Source organism: Hemibagrus wyckioides, linkage group LG22, assembly GCF_019097595.1.
Source record: "Hemibagrus wyckioides isolate EC202008001 linkage group LG22, SWU_Hwy_1.0, whole genome shotgun sequence".
NCBI lineage: Eukaryota > Metazoa > Chordata > Actinopteri > Siluriformes > Bagridae > Hemibagrus > Hemibagrus wyckioides.
In genome coordinates, this window is record NC_080731.1 from 16,788,255 (window position 1) to 16,810,384 (window position 22,130).

Sequence of the window (22,130 nt, forward strand, 5' to 3'; positions counted from 1 at the left end):
TTTGCATTGCACTTGGTGATATATGACTTGGATGCAGCTGCTCGGCCATGGAAACCCATTCCATGAAGCTCTCTGCGCACTGTTCTTGAGCTAATCTGAAGGCCACATGAACTTTGGAGGTCTGTAGCGATTGACTCTGCAGAAAGTTGGCGACCTCTTCGCACTATGCGCCTCAGCATCCGCTGACCCCGCTCCGTCAGTTTACGTGGCCTACCACTTCGTGGCTGAGTTGCTGTCGTTCCCAAACACTTCCACGTTCTTATAATACAGCTGACAGTTGACTGTGGAATATTTAGGAGCGAGGAAATTTCACGACTGGATTTGTTGCACAGGTGGCATCCTATCACAGTTCCACACCTGATTCTGATTATTTGGATGGGTGAGCGAATACTTTTGGCAATATAGTGTATCAGCTTCAAACAGTTCTTGCATCAGTTTCTCTCTCTCTCTCTCTCTCTCTCTCTCTCATTCTCTATGTGTTGTATTTAATAATAAGAAAAAAAGACAGCTTGTATTGTAAATTTTCCAGAAAGCACAAACTCTGTCCTCAATTTTTTACAATGTGTTTGACACTGGAGACTCCTTCCATAAACGTCTCCTCACAGAAAAAATCACCATTATTGACAATTAAACTTCTTTTAATCCCTTTGTACACTCTCATACAAGTCCTTGTGTTCTTTGCTATTACAGAAAATAATTAATATAAACTCATAAAAATGCTTTATGATGTATAGGAATGTTGTTGATTTAGCCTTACTCATGTGGTTTTAGTGTAACAATGGATGTAGCACCCATTAGTCGATATAATTTTGACCCTTATGCTAAAATCTATATTATACAGATAGGAAGATCTCCTTAAAGAGCGGAGGCCGGGTGGGGCATCGGTGAAGCCGTAGGGCATCATCAGATATTCATAGTTCGCTGTTGATATGGAAAAAGGCTTCGACTCTTCGAAGTTATAAGCTTGGAATACTTAATGTCTCCACTGCAGCAGTGAGGGTAATTCCATGGTGGTTAGTTAGGAAGGAAAATCCAGATGTGAGACAGGTTAAAGACTGGAGGAACTCATGCCTCAGGACCTCTCTGATATATTCCTCTGTGTCTGTCTTCCTGTGATAAAAAGAAGGCACGCTCCAGAGGTAGGAGAAGCCCCTGGCAGGAGGTTGATTACAGGCTCAAATTTACATGCTGTAATGCTACTTGTGGAATGTACCGAAGCGCACTAAACAATCCTTTCTTTCTTTTACAAGCCAAAAAATGTTGTTTCATGTACATAGTGAAAACATATGCCTCCCCTAAATCGACACTTTTTTCCAGTGTTCTTAAAAGTGATCACGAGTCTATCATCAGGATATTTATGTTCAAAAGTTCTCAAATAGATGTCTGCAAATCCCTATTAGAATATTCATAAAGACCATAAAGAAGCTTTTCCACATCCAATGAAAGCTTTTCATTTCAAAAGGCCCACCTTTGGACATTTTCTTTTCACGACACGAACCACTCCCGATACACGGTATGATCAGCTTTTGATCACAGTAACGCTAAAAGGCAGCTGACGTACGAATTACAGTGCAGCGTATTCGTTTGTTGGATCATGTCAAGAAACTGCATGAATGATGGAGATTTCTACACTTGGTGATGATCACATGTGGATCGCCTAAGGACCTCTGTTAACGCCCAATAACTCATAATATTTCATTAGTAAATCTCATCTGGACACTGCAGATTTGTACTTGTGGTCCTCACAGGATATCAGTATTTACGCTGGGAAAGTTCCTTGTATTCAGTCTTGGGTTTTGCAAGTTCTTCAGTACATGTAATTCACAAGATTACCAGATTTCTCTTGAGTAGAAGTACCAGTAGAAGATGGGAATTTTTCGATTTTTCCTAGGCTTCAATTTTTAAACTAAAACAAACAAGCACAGTTTGAAGGATAAGCTGACCGAGTGCTCATGTTACACTTACAGCTCTGAATCATAACCAAGTAAAAATATTCTTCTGATATGATTTAGATTAAAATGCCTCCTTATATAAGGAGGCATTTTAATCTAAATCATATCAGAAGAATATCAGAAGAATTTGCATTTTATGTGGCTAGGACAAACTTCTGTCCTAGCTCTGTGGTGGTGTTTTTTTGTGTGTGTTTAAACTCTATGTTGTATGTTTATGTAGCACCAGTTACTGGAGAAACGTTTTTTCATTTCACTATGTACCGCGTCAGCTATATGTTGTTGAATTGACGATAAAAGCTTCTTGAATCTTGAATCTTTAACAGATATTTGAAATTAATCAGTCAAGTCAGGAGGCTTGGTAGTTTAGTTGTTAACACATTTGCATCACACCAGAGAATCAGGGTTAAGGGATTGATTCCCTCCTCTTTCCCATTCATAGGGGGTTTCCTCTGGGTTCTCCCGTTTTCTTTTCCAGTCTAAAGCTATGTAGGTTGACTGGTAACTCAAAATTATCCGCTGTGTGTGTGTGATTGCACTCTATAATGGATCAGGGGGTTAGTGTTCCCCAAACATGTGCCTCGAGTCCCCTGGAATAGACTCCAATTTCCCTACAAGTAGGATACAGTAAATGGAAATTAATGGTCATATTTGTGTAGTTAATATCAATGGCATTCCATATTTTTTTCTGTATTTACAGTCCAAAACATGACTTAACTCATGACATATTGTGCTTAAACTGCCAGACAGTAGTGCTGGGCTTCCTGCTCCTCACTGGAGCCAAGAAAAAAGTCCAAGTTTCGAGACTCACCAGTGTTTCATCACTCCATCTCACACATGAAAGATTTCATCCTCATCTTGTTTCACTTTTGCTTGTTTCTCTCGTCTCGGGCTTGCTCCTTGGAGACCTCGATCTACATCTGGATTCCTGTTAAGATGCTTTGTGACAGCGTCAGTAATAAAAATAATAAAAACTATGGGCAGAATGAATAGAGATGAGATCGAGAATATTGCCGTAATGTGGCTGTATTTTTCTTCATGAACAAACGTGCTACTTTAGATAATTCAGGTGGCTTTTTAAATTGTTTTTAATTAGCATACAAATGACAAGTGAGGCAGAGAAACGAGCAGCTGCCTTTTTTGAACAACATCCATGCAATGATTCTTTGGCAGTGCTGGGATTTGAACTAGCAAAGAACATTATCCATTGAGCTTAAGAGGGAAAAAAAATATTTGATTTATGCAGATTAGGGGATACATTTGTAAATCAGTTGGATTGTTCAGTTAAGTGAACAAAGGACTGCAGAATGTTTAGACTTCTCTGGTTTCAGGAGTGTGTGGTTGATTTAGGAGATCATCATCATCATCATCATCAGAGGTAAGAAATATCAGAATAAGTGTATCAGTAATAAGTATAGTGTGTGTGTGTGTGTGTGTGTGTGTGTGTGTGTGTGTGTGGGGTGCAGGATTTGTTTTAGATGATTGCCATCTAGTGTTGGGAAAGGAGCAGCACACGTTCATTGAAAAAATAAATAAATAATACTACATGGCACCACGAGGAAGAGACATAAATTTGGAGAAAGGTCAACAGAATGACAAAGAAAACACATGAAAGGTTTTAAAGGTTATTTTTCCAAAGAACAAGCACGAGTCAGCGCTTTGACTGCATTTATAGATGCAGCCGAAAAGCAAAAATGCAACCTTTGTCAAAGAATTTAAGCAGTGAGATGATGAATAAAATAATCCTCCCCCTGCCCGAGTAAACAAGACAAGGTCACGGCATATTTCATCCGTTTATGAGCAGTAACACAGTCCAGACAGTCCACAGAGCACCGAGTTTGTTCTTCGTTATAGACTTATCGTCAATCTACCTGGCACTAAAATCGACATTCAGCGTTAAATGTATCTATAATGGTTATAATGGTGTAGAGGGTAGTGTTGCTGCTTCATACTTCCAGGGTTCCCAGTTTGCTCCTGAGCTTTGGTTCCTGTCTGTGTTTTTCTTTCCTCCCAGTTAGCGGATTATCTATAGCTCTATCCAAACAGATTAAATGTATACAAGGTTCTGGGGTAATTTCCTATTCTATAGTTGCTCCTCTGACATTATTACCACCGGAATCTGCCATGTTGCTGTTCGTCCTCAGAGAAAATTACAGTCTGAATTACCTCCTGTTTTTTCTTCAAACTCTCGTCTGATCATTTTCATCTGATTTTCTCTGCAGCCTCATGTTGGGGGGAAAAAAAAGATGCCTGACTGCTGCCTCTTGCCATATTTAGTCTTGCAAAATCTCTATCACATATTAAACAAACGATAAATCGATGTATAATTTGTGATTATTGTTTAATATTAACATTTTGTCGAAATATTGGCTTGAAGCTTTGCAGAAAATACTCGCTGCTAGAAAGACAATGCTCCTGTCGTCATTTTATTTAAATCTAATCCAATCTGAAAAGGGTTTAGTGTCTGTGTGTGTGTGTGTGTGTGTACTGTACTGTAAATCTAAATTTATACTATATGGTAGTTATAAAAGGTTCTGTCAGATTCTACTAGGAGACAGAAATCCCTCTAGTGTTGAGTTTCACATAAAACCAAAGCAGGACAAACCTCTTTTTTTAGGCTTCTTTTTTTGACAGCATGTTCTGTCATTTTAGCTGCTTTGAAAAGGCACTTGCATCAGATTAAGTAAATTCTGCTTCTGACATTTACTATTATATCGACTCCATCCCTCAGCGATCCGAAAGGTCCTCTAACCAACATCACTTCACTGATAAAGTGCTAGAATTTTCAGGGCGATGGTTTCAAATGGAAATGTTGAGGTCAAACCAGTGAAAAAGGCATTGAACATTTTAATAATCATCTCATTTGGAGATAATGAATGTGTATTTGATTTATTTTTTACAGCATTTTATATGAACAAGTTCATATAAACAATCTGAGTTTAGGGGCGGAGCTAACATTCACATATCGTATAGGAGTCAAAATCTAATCTTACTGGTTCAAATTTGTGCAGATTTGGAAATTTCTTTCAAGTTTATAACCTTAAACCTCTGATATATTCTATTATAATCCATTTTCGTGTCAATGACAGCACATTGGACCATTTAACCTGACACTAAAGTGTGTTTGGCTGCGTATCATTCAATTCTATGAGCATATTTATCATTATTAATATTCATATCATGATTGTAACAGTCCTAGAGCCTCACTGTGTCCAGATTTGTTTCAGATTATGTATGACTGTAGCTAGCTTGTTGGCATGGCGATAAATGCCGAGCTTTCCAGACCTTAGTGCAATCTGATCTCACATTCAGTGTTAAAATTTGCATAAAAAATGAATGAATTTGCTTTTCAAAGATATTTTCATAGTTACATGATGTCAAATTTGCAGGGAAAAAACTGTTATATGTTTCTACACACTGAGATCTAATCGAAAACGCAGCCTCCTCCCCAGTCACTGTTCCACCACCTTCCAAATTTCACCTGATGTCTCGCCAATTCGAACCCGACGGCTCCGACTGAATCACTATAAGTTACAGAGACAGGATCTTCAGCGTGACTCACCGTCAAGCATTAAAGTGCTTTGTTTCCTTGTGGATCAGAATGCATCTTCACATTTTTTTCACTTCTGCAAATAGCAAAACTATATTACACTGCCATGGTGCTTCGTGTTCTATTGAGATCTTTATTAGCACCACCAAAAGTACCTGTCAATTCTTTGAAGCTTTTAAATTATTACTGAGAGTTTGTGCTGTGTTATTATTTTCTTCTTTGTTTATAGACTAACGTGATTACCTAACGGGGATGCCTGCTTACTTCCTGTCTGAACATGAAACTGATCAAAAATGTACCAGATCCAGACAAATCATGATCTCATGGTCCATCATCATTTGATTCATTTGAATCACTTGATTCATTTGATTCATTTAAATCATTTATTCGAATCATTTAATTCATTTTATTCATTCTTCCATCTTTCCTAGTCAGGTGGATCTGCAGCCTGTTCCAAGAACATTGTACACACACACACACACACACTTTGTTGGCTATTTAATGAGCTAATACACCCAACATGCACCCCGAGGCTCTGAAGTAACCCATGCAGCCAGCAGAACCTGAGAAACATCTGTCTCCAGTAACCTCAGCTCAGGATTGAACCTCAGGTCCCGCAGCTGCTCCATCATCTCACATGCTTAACAGTTTGATAACTCGAACATACCACATGTGTATCAAGATTTGAGCCCCAAACCACACAAAGAGCATGAAGGGAGCGCGTCATCAGTGCCGAACGCATCCATCTCCATGACAGCCGCTCTGCCTCTGTAATGAGCAAACTTAGGAGATCCATAGAGCTTCTAATGAATACAGATGTGCACGTGCCACAGCTGGTGGAATGCAGAATCTGTAGTGTTTCTTATGGTTTAATTTCTTGAGAGATTTTCATCTCAGCATGGAGTCGACATGATCTCGATGTCTGTAGGTTTCATATTCTCTGTTCCGATTTATGCTCTGTATTAATCATCACCTCTCGTGATACTGATCCTTTACTACTTTTAGTCAACAACAACAACCATTCTTGATATATTTTATATAAATATCTATGATGTCTACCCAGACATGTTTGCTTTCTTGTGTCATCCACTGAAGTGGTTGTTCCTCCTCCATTATCTTCCTGCGCTGAGGAAAGAAACGTGGAATATCAGATCAATATGGCGGTATTGAGCCGAGCGAGTGAGCCGTCAGGGGCGTTTCATTAGAAAGCTCAAGGACAAATGAAGGGCTTCAGTGTGGAGGATTAAATAACGAGGTACAGGCATGCGGATAGAGTTATATAGCTGGAAAAAAAAAAATCACCAGCTTGTCATATTAAAATTTATTATTAAAAATATATTACATTTTTATCACTTTATATTCACAAACAATTAATATAATAATATATTTAATATTATATTAATAAAAAAATACAAATTATTATTATTATTGTTATTATCATTATTATTAATAATAATAATTAATTAATTAATTTTTTTGTTAATTTTTTAACCAAAATTTGACCTTTTTTCCCTTGTTGAATATGTTAACAGATTTTTATTGAACATAAATTGAAAATAAACTAAAAAAATATTATTATATACGCCATATGTGCACAATTAAAAAAGGGTGACAATTAAAAAAAAACAATGTAACTATTAGTCATTCCAGCTTCATATCTCATATGGCCATTTTTATTGAGGAGGAGAAAAAATAGTAAAATACTATAAAGTATTTGAGAATTTTTGAGTGCTAATGTGTAGCAGCGTACGCCAGTGTTACGTTTTTTTTTTTCAGGAATGGGATAAACCTTTGCCTCAGACCCATTCTTATATACCTACTCTTATTTGTACTCGACAGCGTCTATGGGTTTTTCCACGTCCGGTTTGCTCACACTTTAATCCGACAATCCTGTGTACGTTTACAGCTTCCTTCAGACATCCAGCGATCAATACAACACACACGATAAGGAGGCGCTGCTTCAGCAGCTTCACAAAGCTCCGTGTTGACGCTGGTTTATCATTAATCTGATTAAGACTAGTTGTAAAATCAAGCATGTGCAATTCCAGGAAGTGATTAAATTACATTCATTATTTGTGCTTGCTAAAAAAACGAATGAGAAAGGCTTCTGTCTGATCCGTGACTAGCGCTTATACGTGGTTTGTATAAAAGCTGCTCTTGAGCTGTGTATTAACGCTGCTTTTAACTAAAACTAGGAACTTAACTTACTACCTCCATATTTCTGACCTTCAAATAGGAAAAAAAGCAAAAAAAAAAAAACAACCACCCCCTCCTACTAAATTCCTACTCAGAATGCAGAGGAGGTTTCTTTAACCCTGAGTTCAGCACGTGACGCCAACTCAACATGGCTGCTCACAGCATCAGTGAATAAAATAGCATTTCTTTTCTTTAGATTTCTTTCTTTTTTTTAACCCTTTCATTCCCTGCATCCGTTGAAACTGACATCACACATTTATTTTCTGTAAACCGATAAATATCATAATGTTCATAATTAAGCTGAGAAGGCTTCAGGAATCACAACACAGCCATGACTCACCTATTAGACAAGAAGAGGAACAAGCAAAATTTGTACCTTTTATATACTATTTCATGTCCCATGGTTGCATCATCAATTTGCATGGTTTATCATTTTAACACTAAATAAATGTAAATAAATTTGTAGACAACAGCACAAAATTTATTTATTTATTTATTTATTTATTTATTTATTTATAGTTTAATGTCCATCTCAGTAGACATCATATAATAAGAAAAGGAATCTTATTGTTTAAGTATCACTATGACATGGTTGTGGACACATTTCATAGCTAAAATATTTTAAAATTATTTTTACATAATTTTTCTAATCTTAATTTACTTTCGGAGTTTTTAGAGTATACAGTTTAAGACAGTCTTGAACTTCTGGTAAACGGTGAATCATCTGATTCGAACTGATGGATTCAGGAGATGATGAGACAAGATAGAATCAAGGTGTGCTTGTTCAGACAAATGCTGCATTACATACAGTGTATAGAGTTACGATGTGTATATCTTGCTTTAGATCAATCAACCTACAGACACCAGGAGGCAACTATAAACTGCTCAGAAACATTAGATTTGCTAGATTTTGCCGGACGTCAAAAATGAGTGTCTTTGTGTCTTGTGATTTGTGTCTTTATCTAAGCTGCGGCATGAAGTAGGAAAAATTTCCACAAATTAATTACAGGCTTGTCAGAGCAACACATCATGTTTTATTCCCTGCCTTCTTAATTATTTTCTACACATTGTAGCTTTCACAGAAAAAAAACAAGTATTGTTCTGATGTTTAAACACAGCCACAGTTTCAGACGGTTTTGGATATCAACCTGGCAGCTTTTCTGATTACATTAAGCTGATTAGATTAAACAGTCACTTCAATCTGGCATCACTGCTCTGTCGCCTCTGGCTTGCTCGTTAGCGATCTAATTCTACATCAAGTTTTCTGTAAAGCTGCTTTTTGACATGGTCGATTGCTTACTTATTTGCTTACGCAAATAAAACTCATGTTAATCGAATTGCGTTCTCCAGAAGCGTGCGCCTACTTTTCAGTCATTCTATTTGTTTTTCCGTCGAGAAATCCTGAGCCGTCTACAGCAGTGTGGCTTGTGAATACAGATTAAACGTGAATACACTGAATTATCCTTTATTTATTTATTTTTAGATCATTTCAATTGTTTGCAGAAAATAAATAAATGAATAAATAAATAAATAAATAAATAAATAAATAAATAAATAAATAAATAAATAAATAAATAAATAAATAAATAATTCTCTGCGTGTCCAAAATTTTCAATAGTAGCATAGGTGATCCTTCTAAATGTATATTATTATATAATGCCTCATTTATAAGGCATTAAAGTTTTAATAACTAAATGACAAATTTTATGACTTTTCAAGTCATAAAATTTGACAATGTTTTATGCTTAGTATACATATGTTTATGTAACACCCCAGTTGTGTTTGTTTGCAGAATAGTAAAATGCCAAACATAATTTTCGATATTTCAAAATCTTTCTTTAAGTCAAATTCTGTCACAGAATTCTGAACTAACTAAATGAATCTCAGTTTCTGTTCCTAAATTTCAGTTTAGCAAAAATAAATCCCATTAAACTCAGATGATTATCGTAGCCTTGGGTTGTTGCTTATTATTAATGACTAAAACAGGCACACTGTTTGTGTGCAGGTCAAATGAAAAAAAAAAAAAAGAAATCTGTTAGAAATATTAGAAATCTCACTGCTATATTTTAATAACATCACAAACATCCAGGTCATCCTGACCCAAATGTCTATACACTACCTAAAAAAACCCAAAGTGTCAGTTTGAATATAAGGGTGAGTCTGATGTGTAGCTGAAGGGAATACAAGCCTTCTTTTCCCCTTATCCTTGTATTTCTCAGCACACCAGAGCAGCAATTATTAATATTTTATATTATGTAACATTATTTTTATGTTGTAAAAATATTACACAGTTGTATAGAAACAGGTTTAGATTTGCAAAATGATGCACAAACTGATTTGAATTCACTTTCTTATTCGTAAATATGATCATCATCAGATCTTCAGCTGTGTGGATCCAAGCTTCTGCCCACAATCCTCTTATTTACATATCATTTGCATGTACCATAATCATCTAAATTACCTAAACCACACCCTCATCAAGAGTAACAGTAGGCTAATTAAAGCGAAAACCTTTAGCTGATGATAATTGCCACGATTTTGTTACTGTTTTTAGTCAGTTTTAGCTGTCCTGCTATAAATTTGTTACCTGAATGTCGTCACCTGTATCGTATTAGTCCTTGCTGTTGCTTTGTAGAGCCTCAAAAACAAAGTTTGCTGTATACATTTTCATTCTGTTACTAGGTTTATGCGCATGAATTTCCTGGGAATATACCTTCCTTTTGTAGACACACACACACACACACACAGTTTAAACAGCAAGATTCAAGAGTTAGAACCATAGCAATCTGATGGTACGATCCATCACTCAGATCCACGGCATGCCTTTTGCTGCTTTAATGATCTTATTCAGGGTCCCTCAGGCAGTCCCAAGCTCTAATCCACACCTCCCAGCTGCAGTCCGTCACTCTGCCCAACATGGCAAGTTTTATTTTTTAACACCGAATTCGACCTTCGTACCATGGAAACGCGTGCCCACTTCATCCTCAGGTATCTTACTCTTGAGCTGGATTCTCTTTCTTTCCCTCGGCTTCTCTGCACACTTTGCGTTTCTCTAACTGTCCTTATTATTTCATGCTGCTTTGGGGCACCTGAGGGATCACTTCTCCTAGCGCTCTTCAGAAAAGAGAGAATAGAAAGCACAGTGTGTTTGTGTTGCTTTCGGTGAAATATCGAGCAGGTGAAGGCTGTTTCTCGGTTCCCTGTCTGCTGGCACTTACTCTCAGAAAACAGCAATGCAGCATATGTTTGAAAAGGATGAACAGTGTGTGTGTGTGTGTGTGTATATTTGAGAGTGAGTGTAGGTGGACAGGAATGAGAAGAGATGGAAAAGATACAGCAGGGTCCGAAAGTCCGAGTGCACTCAGAACGAAACTTTATTCAGTTTGAATATATTATTTAACCCCGAGGCTGTTTCACCTGTTTGATAAAATGCTTCATGGAATTCAAATCAATCCTAATCTCTCGTTCACACACCATTAGCTCGTGTGTTGTTTGTGCTCCCATGCAGTAAATCAATTCATTGTCACCGTAATATTGACATTTAGACGGTATCGTAGCTACAATTAATGCGAACTTTTCCTGAAAGCTGTTCCATAACCTCATTGTTTATTTAAATCTTAAGCAACTAATCTAAAGAATGGCAAGAATTCATTTTTAATGCTTAACTAACAACAATTCATTCATGAATATTAATAAGACTGATCAATATGAAGTGTTGCACACTTCACTTCACGCTGCCGTTTTTGACTAGCGCCATGGACTCAAAACTACATTATTTTGCACCTGAGGCAGAGAATAAATGCATGTTTTTCTGTCTAGTTATCTTTAGAGATTCTGTTTTTGCTTTACAGAAGCTGTTATGGTTCGTTTTTAAACAAGTCGCCGAAGTATAGACTTCTTTTTGTTCCTCCAGTTGACGAGCCCTGTATTAAAGGCTGTGTTTATGACATAATGAAGGAGTGTTTAACAGACACAAAGGTAAATCCTGACATCACACACCTAAACTGCTTTAATTGTGGAATCTACTCTGTTAGGTTGAGGGTGAATATCACGATTGAGGCGCCGCTTGTGTCCCACTGGTTATTTGTTTACATATACAGATCTCTAACATCTCACGCTTGACACGTCTCCTGCCGTGAGTCATGCAGCAGACAATGTGTAAAATGTACAAAACACCACAACACAAAACCCTGCTAAAGAACACTTTGAAATATTTGGAAACAGGAAGTTACATCATTAGAATGTTCTGAAGATTGTGGGAAGAAGGAACACAAGTTATAATCTTTCTTTCTTTCTTTCTTTCTTTCTTTCTTTCTTTCCATACATCCATCCTTCCTTCCTTCTTCCCTTCCATCCTTCCTTCCTGCCTACTTTCTTTCTTTCATTTGTTCCTTCCTTCCTTCCTTCCTTCTTTCCTTCCTTCTTTCCTTCCTTCTCCTTGTGATTATGATATTGCCTGATCAAGTGATATTAACAGTTGAAGCTTACACAAATTCAGAATAATAAACTTTTTAAGTTTTTAATTACTGTAAGTAATTACTTTAAATATGAAGTAAATGATTAAAATGTCGCTAATGTCCTGTTTATTTCAACTTATTGCTTACTTATTTTTTATTTTGTTTAGTTTTGTTTTTTAAAATGAAAAAGAGAGATTATTATCTGGGATATTTCTTTATGTGCTTAAATTCTATATTTACAAATAATTTTTTTTTTTTTAAAAGGTTCATATTTAAGAGATACGAGGGCTTCCCCGAATGACAGAATCTCCCTTGAAGTCTTGTAAAAATTTCTCAGCTGGTCATTATGAGGATGATGAAGACAGTGGACTCGGACTTTTGGACATTACTGTATGTACACTCAGTCAGGAGGCGGGTTCGGGCAGATCAGAGACAGATAGAGGGAGTGGGATCAAAGCGAGGCAGAAAGAGGGAGAGAATTGGGAAAAATAAAGAGAAGGAGTGGGTGTTGGGGTGTGGGAGAGTGAAAGCAGACAGGTCTCATCCTTTTATCTGTGACCTCAAAGGCATGGAGGTGGAAAAAGGTCTCTGATGACATAAAGGGAGCGAGAGAGGAGGGGGATTTAAAACACTGCCCTGTGGAAGTGGAGCAGATCATTATGCTTTTCATGATTCTTATATAAAAAACATACAAAAGGAGAACCTCTGTTCATTTCTTTTGTCATAACCACCTTCCTTTTCTTCTTTTTATGCTCTCTCTCTCTCTCTCACACTCTCTCTCTCTCTCTCACTCTCCCTCCTCTTCTCCATCCCTCTTCCCTTCCTCTCACACACCGTTCATGGAAAGAGCGCTCTGCTGCTCTACATTACAGCTGCTCTCCTGTTTCTCCTCGCTCTCGTTCACACTTCCTCCCTCCCTTTCCCCTCTTTCTCTCTCTCTCTCTTGTTCTCTCTCTCTCTCTTTCTCTGTCTTTTTCCTCTACTGGCTCTTCTCATTTCGTGTCCGTTCTCTTGGAAAAAGAAAAAACACCACGCATGCTTCCCTCCAGCTTTGGAGTCAAGACACTCCTCTGGGATCCATTGCTTCTCCAGGATCTGATACTCGTTCTAGATCCTGCGCTCATTACGGATCTTTCCATCTTTGGACCGAGGGAGGGTCATGCTCCCTGAGCCGAGAGGGATTATCAGGATTTGGCCGGAGCGATGTGGGGCCCTTTTCCGGATGCCGGGAACGGCCAGCTGGACGCTCCGCGCCCGCTCAACTGGACCATCAGAAAACTGTGTCATGCCGCCTTCCTGCCTTCTGTACGCCTGCTGAAGGTATGCGCAAGCTTCAGGGAGGGAAGCAAGGCTGCTAATTGGTTGATTTATGGTTATTATCATGCTGCTAGTTTATTAACACCATTTGGTGCTCTTCGGAAAGTTGTTGCATGATACTCATAACTCCTAACTGGCAGTTTATTGGTGATGATTAAGGTTGTGGAGGTTGTAAATAACATTTCACTGCACTTCTATGATGTTTTTGTGCGTATCTTGGGCTCAGTGTCTCTCAGTGACTGTAACAAAACTTTGAGAAAAAACAGACTGGTGGAGAAGAGAGAAAGGCTTTCTCACTCATGATGCTCTAGATTTTTTTTTCTCTTCTTTCGAGCGTGCTAAAAGTAAATCAGTGTCTCTGAGGTCTGCCAGAATGCCCCCTAACGCATGGATAGGAGTGGAAACTGGGTTTCTCTCATCAGCGTGAGAAATGTCCAGGCGAAGGCAAGTGGAGAGAAGCGTGTATTATTATTATTATTATTATTATTATTATTATTATTATTATAATGAGTAGTAGTATTGGCTGCACAGTTTCCTCATAATGGAATTGTAATCATATATCATATATGCTCAATTATAAATGTCTGTCATTTATGTTCTGTCAGCTTCGCTCACCTGCCTGAAACAATCTGTGCATTCCAACACACATGCCTATTTTTGTCTTTGCACACTGCAGCAGCAACACACACACAAACTTACACTACAATCATGAGAAACAAGATATTATTATTCCAGGTTCAGGATTTAGAGAATCAAATGAACTAATGGTCTTGTTTGTGTTTCTGGACCATGCGCATGGTTACTTTTCGGCTTCTGACTGGAGACGTGATTGTCATTGCCCTTGAGGGATGAGTGTGAGAAAATTGAAAATAACAGCCATGATGCAGGTCATGCGTCAGAAGGCGAGAGAAGATGATTCTGGAGATTGCATATGGAGTGGAGGGTGGTGGTGGTACAGAATACCATTTGTGTGGCTGTTAGGTGGATGAAAACCAGTGTAATAGGACAGAAAGTCATCAATGTATCAGTGTTTTATTAGTGTCTATCATTTCAGGGTGACTGAAAATTTGTCACATCTTTCAGTTTCACCAATTTCACACTTTAGATTTATGAAATATCATAAACATTGGGTTTATGCCATTATACTACAATACATTAATGACACCTACATGGCTAATTAGGGGAGTAACACAACACACTCCAGTCACCATTCAGATTCAGTTCCAGCTTCACGAATCTATTCAAGTCATTCAATATTTAAACCAAGTTTTTAATGAAGGAAAATGATAACTGAAAAGACAAAATGTATTACAGGTTGTATTACATGTAATACATGGCTTAAAACTAAAGACATAAGCATGAACAAACGAAGCCTCAGGTGTAGAGCTCCAAAGTCGGCTAAAATGCCCGATTTCCACACACTCATTTGAAGATTGCTGCGGTATGAGGCTGGGGGTGTTTGAAAGCTAGTGAAGAACACTGTTTTCCTTTATTGACGAATGCTGTGGTGTAACTACGTAACATATAATGAGTGTCGGCCACTGGGATCCAGAGGTATCAGTTATTGTGCAGTTGAAAAAGTGTAATAATGTGTCCAGTGTGCTCAGTGTATTTAAACTCTATAGGTGGTATTGAATAGGACCTCCTGTGTTCAAAAAATGTGCAACTGGATTAAATGTATAATTAATAGATTCCACAATATGAATCACGCATGGTATACTATTACATAATACAATTCCAAATGTAGACTGTTACATAAACTGTATAGTTTTAAAGTTTAGACATCCTTGTTCCAGTTGTATTTTAACTGGTGTAAATTGACATTTGAGACTTTGGAATAAGATCTGACCTTTTTTCTTTCCGCAAAAATGTTAATGATAATATTGGGTAAAAGACAAAATATGACTGAAACCTTATTGAAGGTCAAATTTGCATGGCTCAGTATGATTCATTCATTGGGTTCTAGGCAGGAATTACATCCAAGTCCACATACATCCAAGGAGGAATCTAAAAGAACCTAGAAGATACCCACAGGGATACAGAACTGGGAAAACTTCACACAGACATTAACCTGATCTCTGAATAAAAGCTTTTTATTCAAATGCCTTAATTGCTTGACTACTTGTCCAGTGAACTATTGGGTTCTGATAGAATTTTTTTTTAAATAGAGGGTTCAAGGTTCAGAGCAGACCCAACTGTACTGTAGATCAATATTAAACAATGATTCAAAACCTTACCCTAAGAGGTAAAGAAGTGAGTGCAGGCAGGTTGGAATGGGTGGAGAAAGGTGTCAGGAGTTTACAAGACAAGTGGTGAGACCGGCCATGCTGTATGATTTAGAGACAATGTCACTGAGGAAGAGACAGGAGTCAGAGCTGGAGGTAGCAGAGCTGAAGATGTTGAGGTTCTCTTTAGGAGTGACACGGGTGGACAGGATTAGGAACAAGTACATCAGAGGGACAGCTCATGTTGGACGTTTGGGGGACAAAGTTAGGGAGAGGCCAGATTAAGATGGTTTGGACATGTTCAGAGGAGGGAGAGTGAGTATACTGGTAGGAGAATGTTGGACATGGAGCTGCCAGGCAGGAGGCAAAGAGGAAGGCCAAAGTGGAAGTATATGGATGCAACAAAAGAGGATATGAAGCTAGTGGGTGCAAGTGTTGAGGATGCAGAAGATAGGGATAGGTGGAGAGAGATGATTCTCTGTGGCCACCCCTGAAGGGAAAAGCAGAAAGAAGAAGAAGACCCAACCCTGTCCAAAGCACTCTTTACCCCAAAAGTGTAAATGTAATACCCCCTTCACATATATCTCCATATCACACATATAAAAATGTACTAGCTCTAACAACTGTCCCTCTAACAACTTCTTGAGGTTAAAGATGTAGGTCCTTATACACTGTACCACTTCAGTTGTCCGATTATCAATTAGAAATGATGGAACATAGGTATTCAGTGTGGATGGGTAATGAATTCTTATGTGATTAGCAGGTGGTAATGGGGGAAGCATTAATGTGTTTGGACTTTTAGATGACTCCTGATTGATCCCAATGACCCAAGAACTGTTTGAGATAAACATAGCAACGTGAGTTGCATAGTAAATAAGTAGCAGTATCCCAATTATAACAGATCCACCACTTAGGATCAGACATAAGGCTATATGGCTGGCAAAGTGTACCCTCACACCTTAAGTAGCTAATTAAACAGTAATGAAGATACAAGTGAGGAAATTAAAGTTAAAGACCTGGGTGGAAGTGACCATCAAGGCCCAGTCTAATCTAATTTACCACATCCTCCATTATTAATGAAGCATCTCTTGCAATAAATCAGATGTACTGAGGGTCTGCCTAACAAGAGCAAATACTCAGGATGCATTGCAACGTAGCACCAAAAACTGTCTCATGTACTGTATCTGAAATTTATTGCCTTGGATCTACACATCTAGCCTGATATCTGGATACCATGCAGACGTATCATGGGCTGGATAAGCCATGGACTTATTTCAAAGGTGGGAAGCATTTGATTGTCTACATATGAAGGCAAGATCAAAAGTGTGCCCTTCAATACCAGGTTTAGTGATCAATCTTCTGTTTTGTGTCTGTGTGTATTGTGTTCTACACCAGTATACATGAAGCTTTGTATCAGATTCCATCATCTATGATATAAGTGACAGCGTGAGAGGTGTGTTATTGCAGTAGCATTAGCCCAAATAGCCGTGGGTTAGATAAGTCTGTCACTTCAGCAATAATTAAGACGAATGAGATACAAGCATATACCTGGATGGTGCCAGGACCCACAGGGTAAAAAAATGAAAGACATGGTGACAGGAAAAGAATATGACATCATTAGTTTAAAGTTAAGAGAATTTGAATGGTGGAAAGGAGAGTCACAGATGCAGAACATATGGAAAAGGTGGGAGAGCAAAAGGAAGAAAGAGGCCATCTAATTAATTTGGTTGGGAGAATGGATGAAGGGGTAAGTGGATAGATGTATGTATGTATAGATGGATGAGTGCATGAGCATGGTTGAGTGTAGGGTTGGGGGTGTGGATGGATGAATGGGTGGATGGATGGATGGATGGGTGGGTGGGTGGATGTTAGGGTCAATGAGTGGATGAGTATGGATGTACAGTGAGGGAAAAAATTATTTGATCCCCTGCTGATTTTGTACATTTGCCCCCTGACAAAGAAATGATCAGTCTGTAATTTTAATGGTAGGTGTATTTGAACAGTGAGAGACAGAATAACAACAAAAAAAACCAGAAAAACACATTTCAGAAAAGTTATAAATTGATTTGCATTTTAATGAGTGAAATAAGTATTTGATCCCCTATCAATCAAAGATTTCTGGCTCCCAGGTGTCTTTTATACAGGTAAGGAGTTTATTGTTTATTACAGTAGGAGCACTCTCGGGGAGTGCTCTTAATCTCAGCTCGTTAACTGTATGAAAGACACCTGCCCACAGAAGGAAGCAATCGATCAGATTCCAAACTCTCCATCATGGCCAAGACCAAAGAGCTGTCCATGGATGTCAGGGAGAAGATTGTAGACCTACACAAGGCTGGAATACACTACACCGTGAAAGACTGAAATCCAATAGTGCCCACAAGTACAGGACCATCTGAAGTTTGCCAGTGAACATCTGCATGATTTAGAGGAGAACTGGGTGAAAGTGTTGTGGTCAAATGAGACCAAAATCCAGAGGAGGAGGAGGAATGCTGCCTATGACCCCAAGTACACCATCCCCAGGTGACAGGACAACTGCACTGCATCAAAGGGACGATGGACGGGGCCATGTACCATTAAATCTTGGATGAGAACCTCCTTCCCTCAGCCAGGGCATTGAAAATGGGTCGTGGATGGATATTCCAGCCTGATAATGACCCAAAACACACGGCCAAGACAGCAAAGGAGTGGTTCAAAAAGAAGAACATTAAGGTCCTGTAGTGGCCTAGCCAGTCTCCAGACCTTGAAAACTGTGGAGGGAGCTGAAGGGTCAGCCACAAAACCTTAATGACTTGGAGAGGATCTGCAAAGAGGAGTGGGCCCAAATTCCTTGAGATGTGAGATGTGTGCAAACCTGGTGGCCAACTACAAGAAATGTCTGACGTCTGTGATTGCCAACAAGGGTTTGCCACCAAGTACTAAGTCATGTTTTGCAAAGGGGTCAAATACTTATTTCACTCAATAAAATGCAAATCAATGTAGAACTTTTTTGAAATGTGTTTTTCTGGATTTTTTTTTTTGTTATTCTGTCTCTCACTGTTCAGATAAACCTACCATTAAAATTACAGACTGATCATTTCTTTGTCAGTGGGCAAACGTACAAAATCAGCAGGGGACCAAATAATTTTTTCCCTCACTGTATGTATGTATGTATGTATGTATGTATGTATGTATGTATGTATGGATGGGTGGGTTAGTTGGTGGATGGATGGATGGATGGACGAATTAATGAGTGTGGTAGGGTGGATGAGCGTGGATGTGTGTAGGGATGAGTGGATGGATAAATGGATTGGTGGGTGGATGAGTTGGTGAATGGATGGAAATTAGGAATTTATGAAAGCGTGGATGGATGGATGAATAGATAGATGGATGGATAAATTAATGAGTGTGGTAGGGTGGATGAGTGGATGAGCGTGAATGTATGTAGGGATGGGTGGATGGATGGATGGACGAGTTGGTGAGTGGATGCAAGGTAGGAATTTAAGGAAGGAAGGGTGGGTGGATGGATGGATGATTGTTCTTGGTTCCTAAAGTATAAGCATTTAACAAACAGCAGGAAAGAGAGTGAATGGGGAAAGTGAAAAGAGAGAGAAGCACTTAAACCTAATTTATTGTCATTCTAAACAGCTCAATTTAAAACCTTCAGAAAGTTGGAAAAGCACTTGGCCAGTCTGGACACTCTGCTTCATCTCCATTACACAGTGCTGATGTTTTTAATTTAAATTCATTTCCCAGTAGAGCAGTGGCACCATTTCACTGTTAGAAACCATATAGCTCACAAGCAACTGCATTATTATACAACAAAGTAGCATTGTTTCTTCTTGATGTATATCTTTTTATACTACAGCACTGTTGAGATCTTGAATCTGATTGGTTAAAAGGTTGAGTCATTGTTCATAACAACAGCTCTAAATGTAGCGCGGATAAGAATAGCAGGTTCTATAGTAGCAATTTAATCCAGCTTCAGGTAAAATATATCTTGTTGGTTGTCTGGAGGCGTATTGCCTGTGAGATGAATGCAGTTGTGGTCAGATGTTCCATATGGAATCAATGTGAGAAATGAATTATTGGTATTATTTGTAATTAGCAGAAAATTAGTTGTGGATATAGCACCATCAGTAAAGCTAATTTTGCACTGTAGCTTTAAACGTAGCAAATTTTTTTGTAGATTAATCTACATGCGAGTGAGAGCAAAGAAATAGTTATGAGGTGAACATTTCCACATCATTCCAGCTGCCTCCTGCACCACGCTTATGTAATGTTGGACTGATCCAAACTTTTAGAAACAATTCAGACCAAAAGCAAAGCAGACTTTAGCCATTTCAGCAGACTCAGCTCATCACATAAACCTCCTCACGTCATGTTAGTTTTAGAGTTTAATTCATTTGTGTGTTTTCTCATGAGGTTTGCCTTAAAGCAAGAAAGAGGACAGAACACAAACAAGTACACAAGAACCAACATCTCTCTCTCTCTCTCTCTCTCTCTCTCTGAGTCTATAGTTTATGCCATAAATGTATTAAATTTCACGCTTATTTATTTGAACCCCTAGCTAATAGAATAGAAAATGCTGTTTTGTCTAAATGCTCGAGAGATAATTGGATTTGACACTCGCTTTCTCCAAAGCACTTGTTCATTTTTTTGCAAATGTTCATTTTTGCCTTTAGCAGAACGCTATTTACCTTTGCCATACTTCCTGATGAATAATTAAGAATGCTGTCAGATGGCTCCTCATTTATTTAAATTATCAATTAGCTCTGAAACCAAATGAAGAGCTGAGGAAAATGTCTCGAGATGCTAAAACACTTAGCCTCTTCCCTCGTTCTATAGTAAATATTATTTAATAATCACATATTCTTTTGAAACAGAGGATAATTACAGAGGATTATTCAGTTACTGAATTATATACTAGATTCTGATTCTTCCAAGGCATTATTTTTCTCCTCACGGTCTAATTGAACATCATCACTGCTCATCAACCTGACCACATCATCCTCATGATAAAGCATGGTGGTGATAGCATCATGTTAAGAATTTCTGTTGGCTTCTTGGTTGCTTCTCTGACTATTTGTGTGACATTCAGTACATGGGTTAAGGGGGTTGAATACTAACACAAGGCACTGTAGTCATATGAACAGGCCAGTCACTGCTACCAGAATCACATTCTTGATGTTATTAATAATACTTAGAAGTTTTATGTATTGATTTGATTTTATTGTGAGATTTTAAACATCTAAATTAGTTTAGCCCCTAGAGTTTGTGTCACTATAAATTTACACTAGAAGAACTGCATATTAGAGAAAATGTCTTTGTTCATGAATTTTATAGTAGAAAATAAAAGAACAGGAATTGTACTTGCTAGCGCAGCTACCTGTTCTCGTGATCAACAGTGAAGTTTAAACCGGATGCAGTGGGATGTACAAGCAAAGTCTCTTTACAGAGTAAAGTGTATTTCAGTGTCATGCCATTTTTTAACCCTAACCCATCAAAAGATTAATATCCTAATAATGAATGTGAACAAGAGCATGACTAGCTTCAAATAATTTTCAGCAGCCAAAACTTGGCTAGCATTAGCTATCTGACTTAAAATTATATCTTAAATCAAGTTTCATGTGTAGCTACAATTGGCCATCAGATTAACAAGCTTGGTTACAATTTTCCTTTACTAAAAGTAACAAATTATAGGTAAACTTTTTCCATTAAAGCAATTACCTTACAAGGAATGTCTGGATCAATGTATCCATCACCTGTTCACTTCAAAAACAAGAGAAGCCATTTGGAGCAATTGGTTTCCAACACTTCAGGTGTACAAATGACAGCCTTGGGTGTTCTCCTTGAAAAAAGTCCTGTGTGTAGCCTTCAATTATTTTGTATGAAACACACCTACAGACATGAAGCGGGTGTATACACAGGTTAACAAAAGAAATTCCCAAGCAGCACAACAGTAAAAGCATTCACAGAACTTCAAATCCCAATCATGTCACAGCTAGTCATATCCCAGGAGTCCAAGAGAGTATATAATTGGCCTTGCTTTCTGTTGGGAAGGACAGCTGTGCTTTTTCTACTGACAATAAGAGCAATACAAGCCTAAGCTTTGCTTACTGGCTACCAGAGAACGTGTTAAAGAAAGAAATCATATCCCAATCATAAGAAACAGCGTGTTTGAAAAAAACAAAAAAACAAATTCAGCACTAGTGATCAGGAAGCAAGGACGTCTGGTTAAAAATATTGTTGCAATATTGTTTATTTTAGATTTTATACTATAGGGTGTCTCTTAAGATGAAGCTTTTAGTCTGAATAATTTATAGACTTTAAAATGAGGCTCTAAAGAAGACTCCAGCATCAGAGATGATCTAGAAATGCTTCTTTGAGAAACTCTGTACTTGGCAAAAACGAAGAATAAAAACATTTAATCATGTAGCTCATGATTCCAAGACAATCA

At 38.0% G+C, this 22,130-nt stretch overlaps 1 protein-coding gene across 14 annotated transcripts in view; it reads left to right on the forward strand.

Annotated features, from left to right (window-relative positions):
- The window catches only part of trpm3 (transient receptor potential cation channel, subfamily M, member 3), a 149,936-nt gene that overhangs the window by 24,027 nt on the left and 103,779 nt on the right, over nucleotides 1–22,130 (forward strand). For 6 of the 14 annotated variants that reach the window (XM_058375623.1, XM_058375621.1, XM_058375630.1 and 3 more), the window contains exon 1: nucleotides 12,967–13,472. The exons of the other annotated variants lie outside the window; for them this stretch is intronic. In XM_058375623.1, coding sequence (XP_058231606.1) covers nucleotides 13,356–13,472 — 117 coding nt within the window. In that variant the 5' untranslated portion in view covers nucleotides 12,967–13,355. Of the gene's footprint in view, nucleotides 1–12,966; nucleotides 13,473–22,130 lie in introns of those variants that run through there. 14 annotated transcript variants of the gene reach the window in all.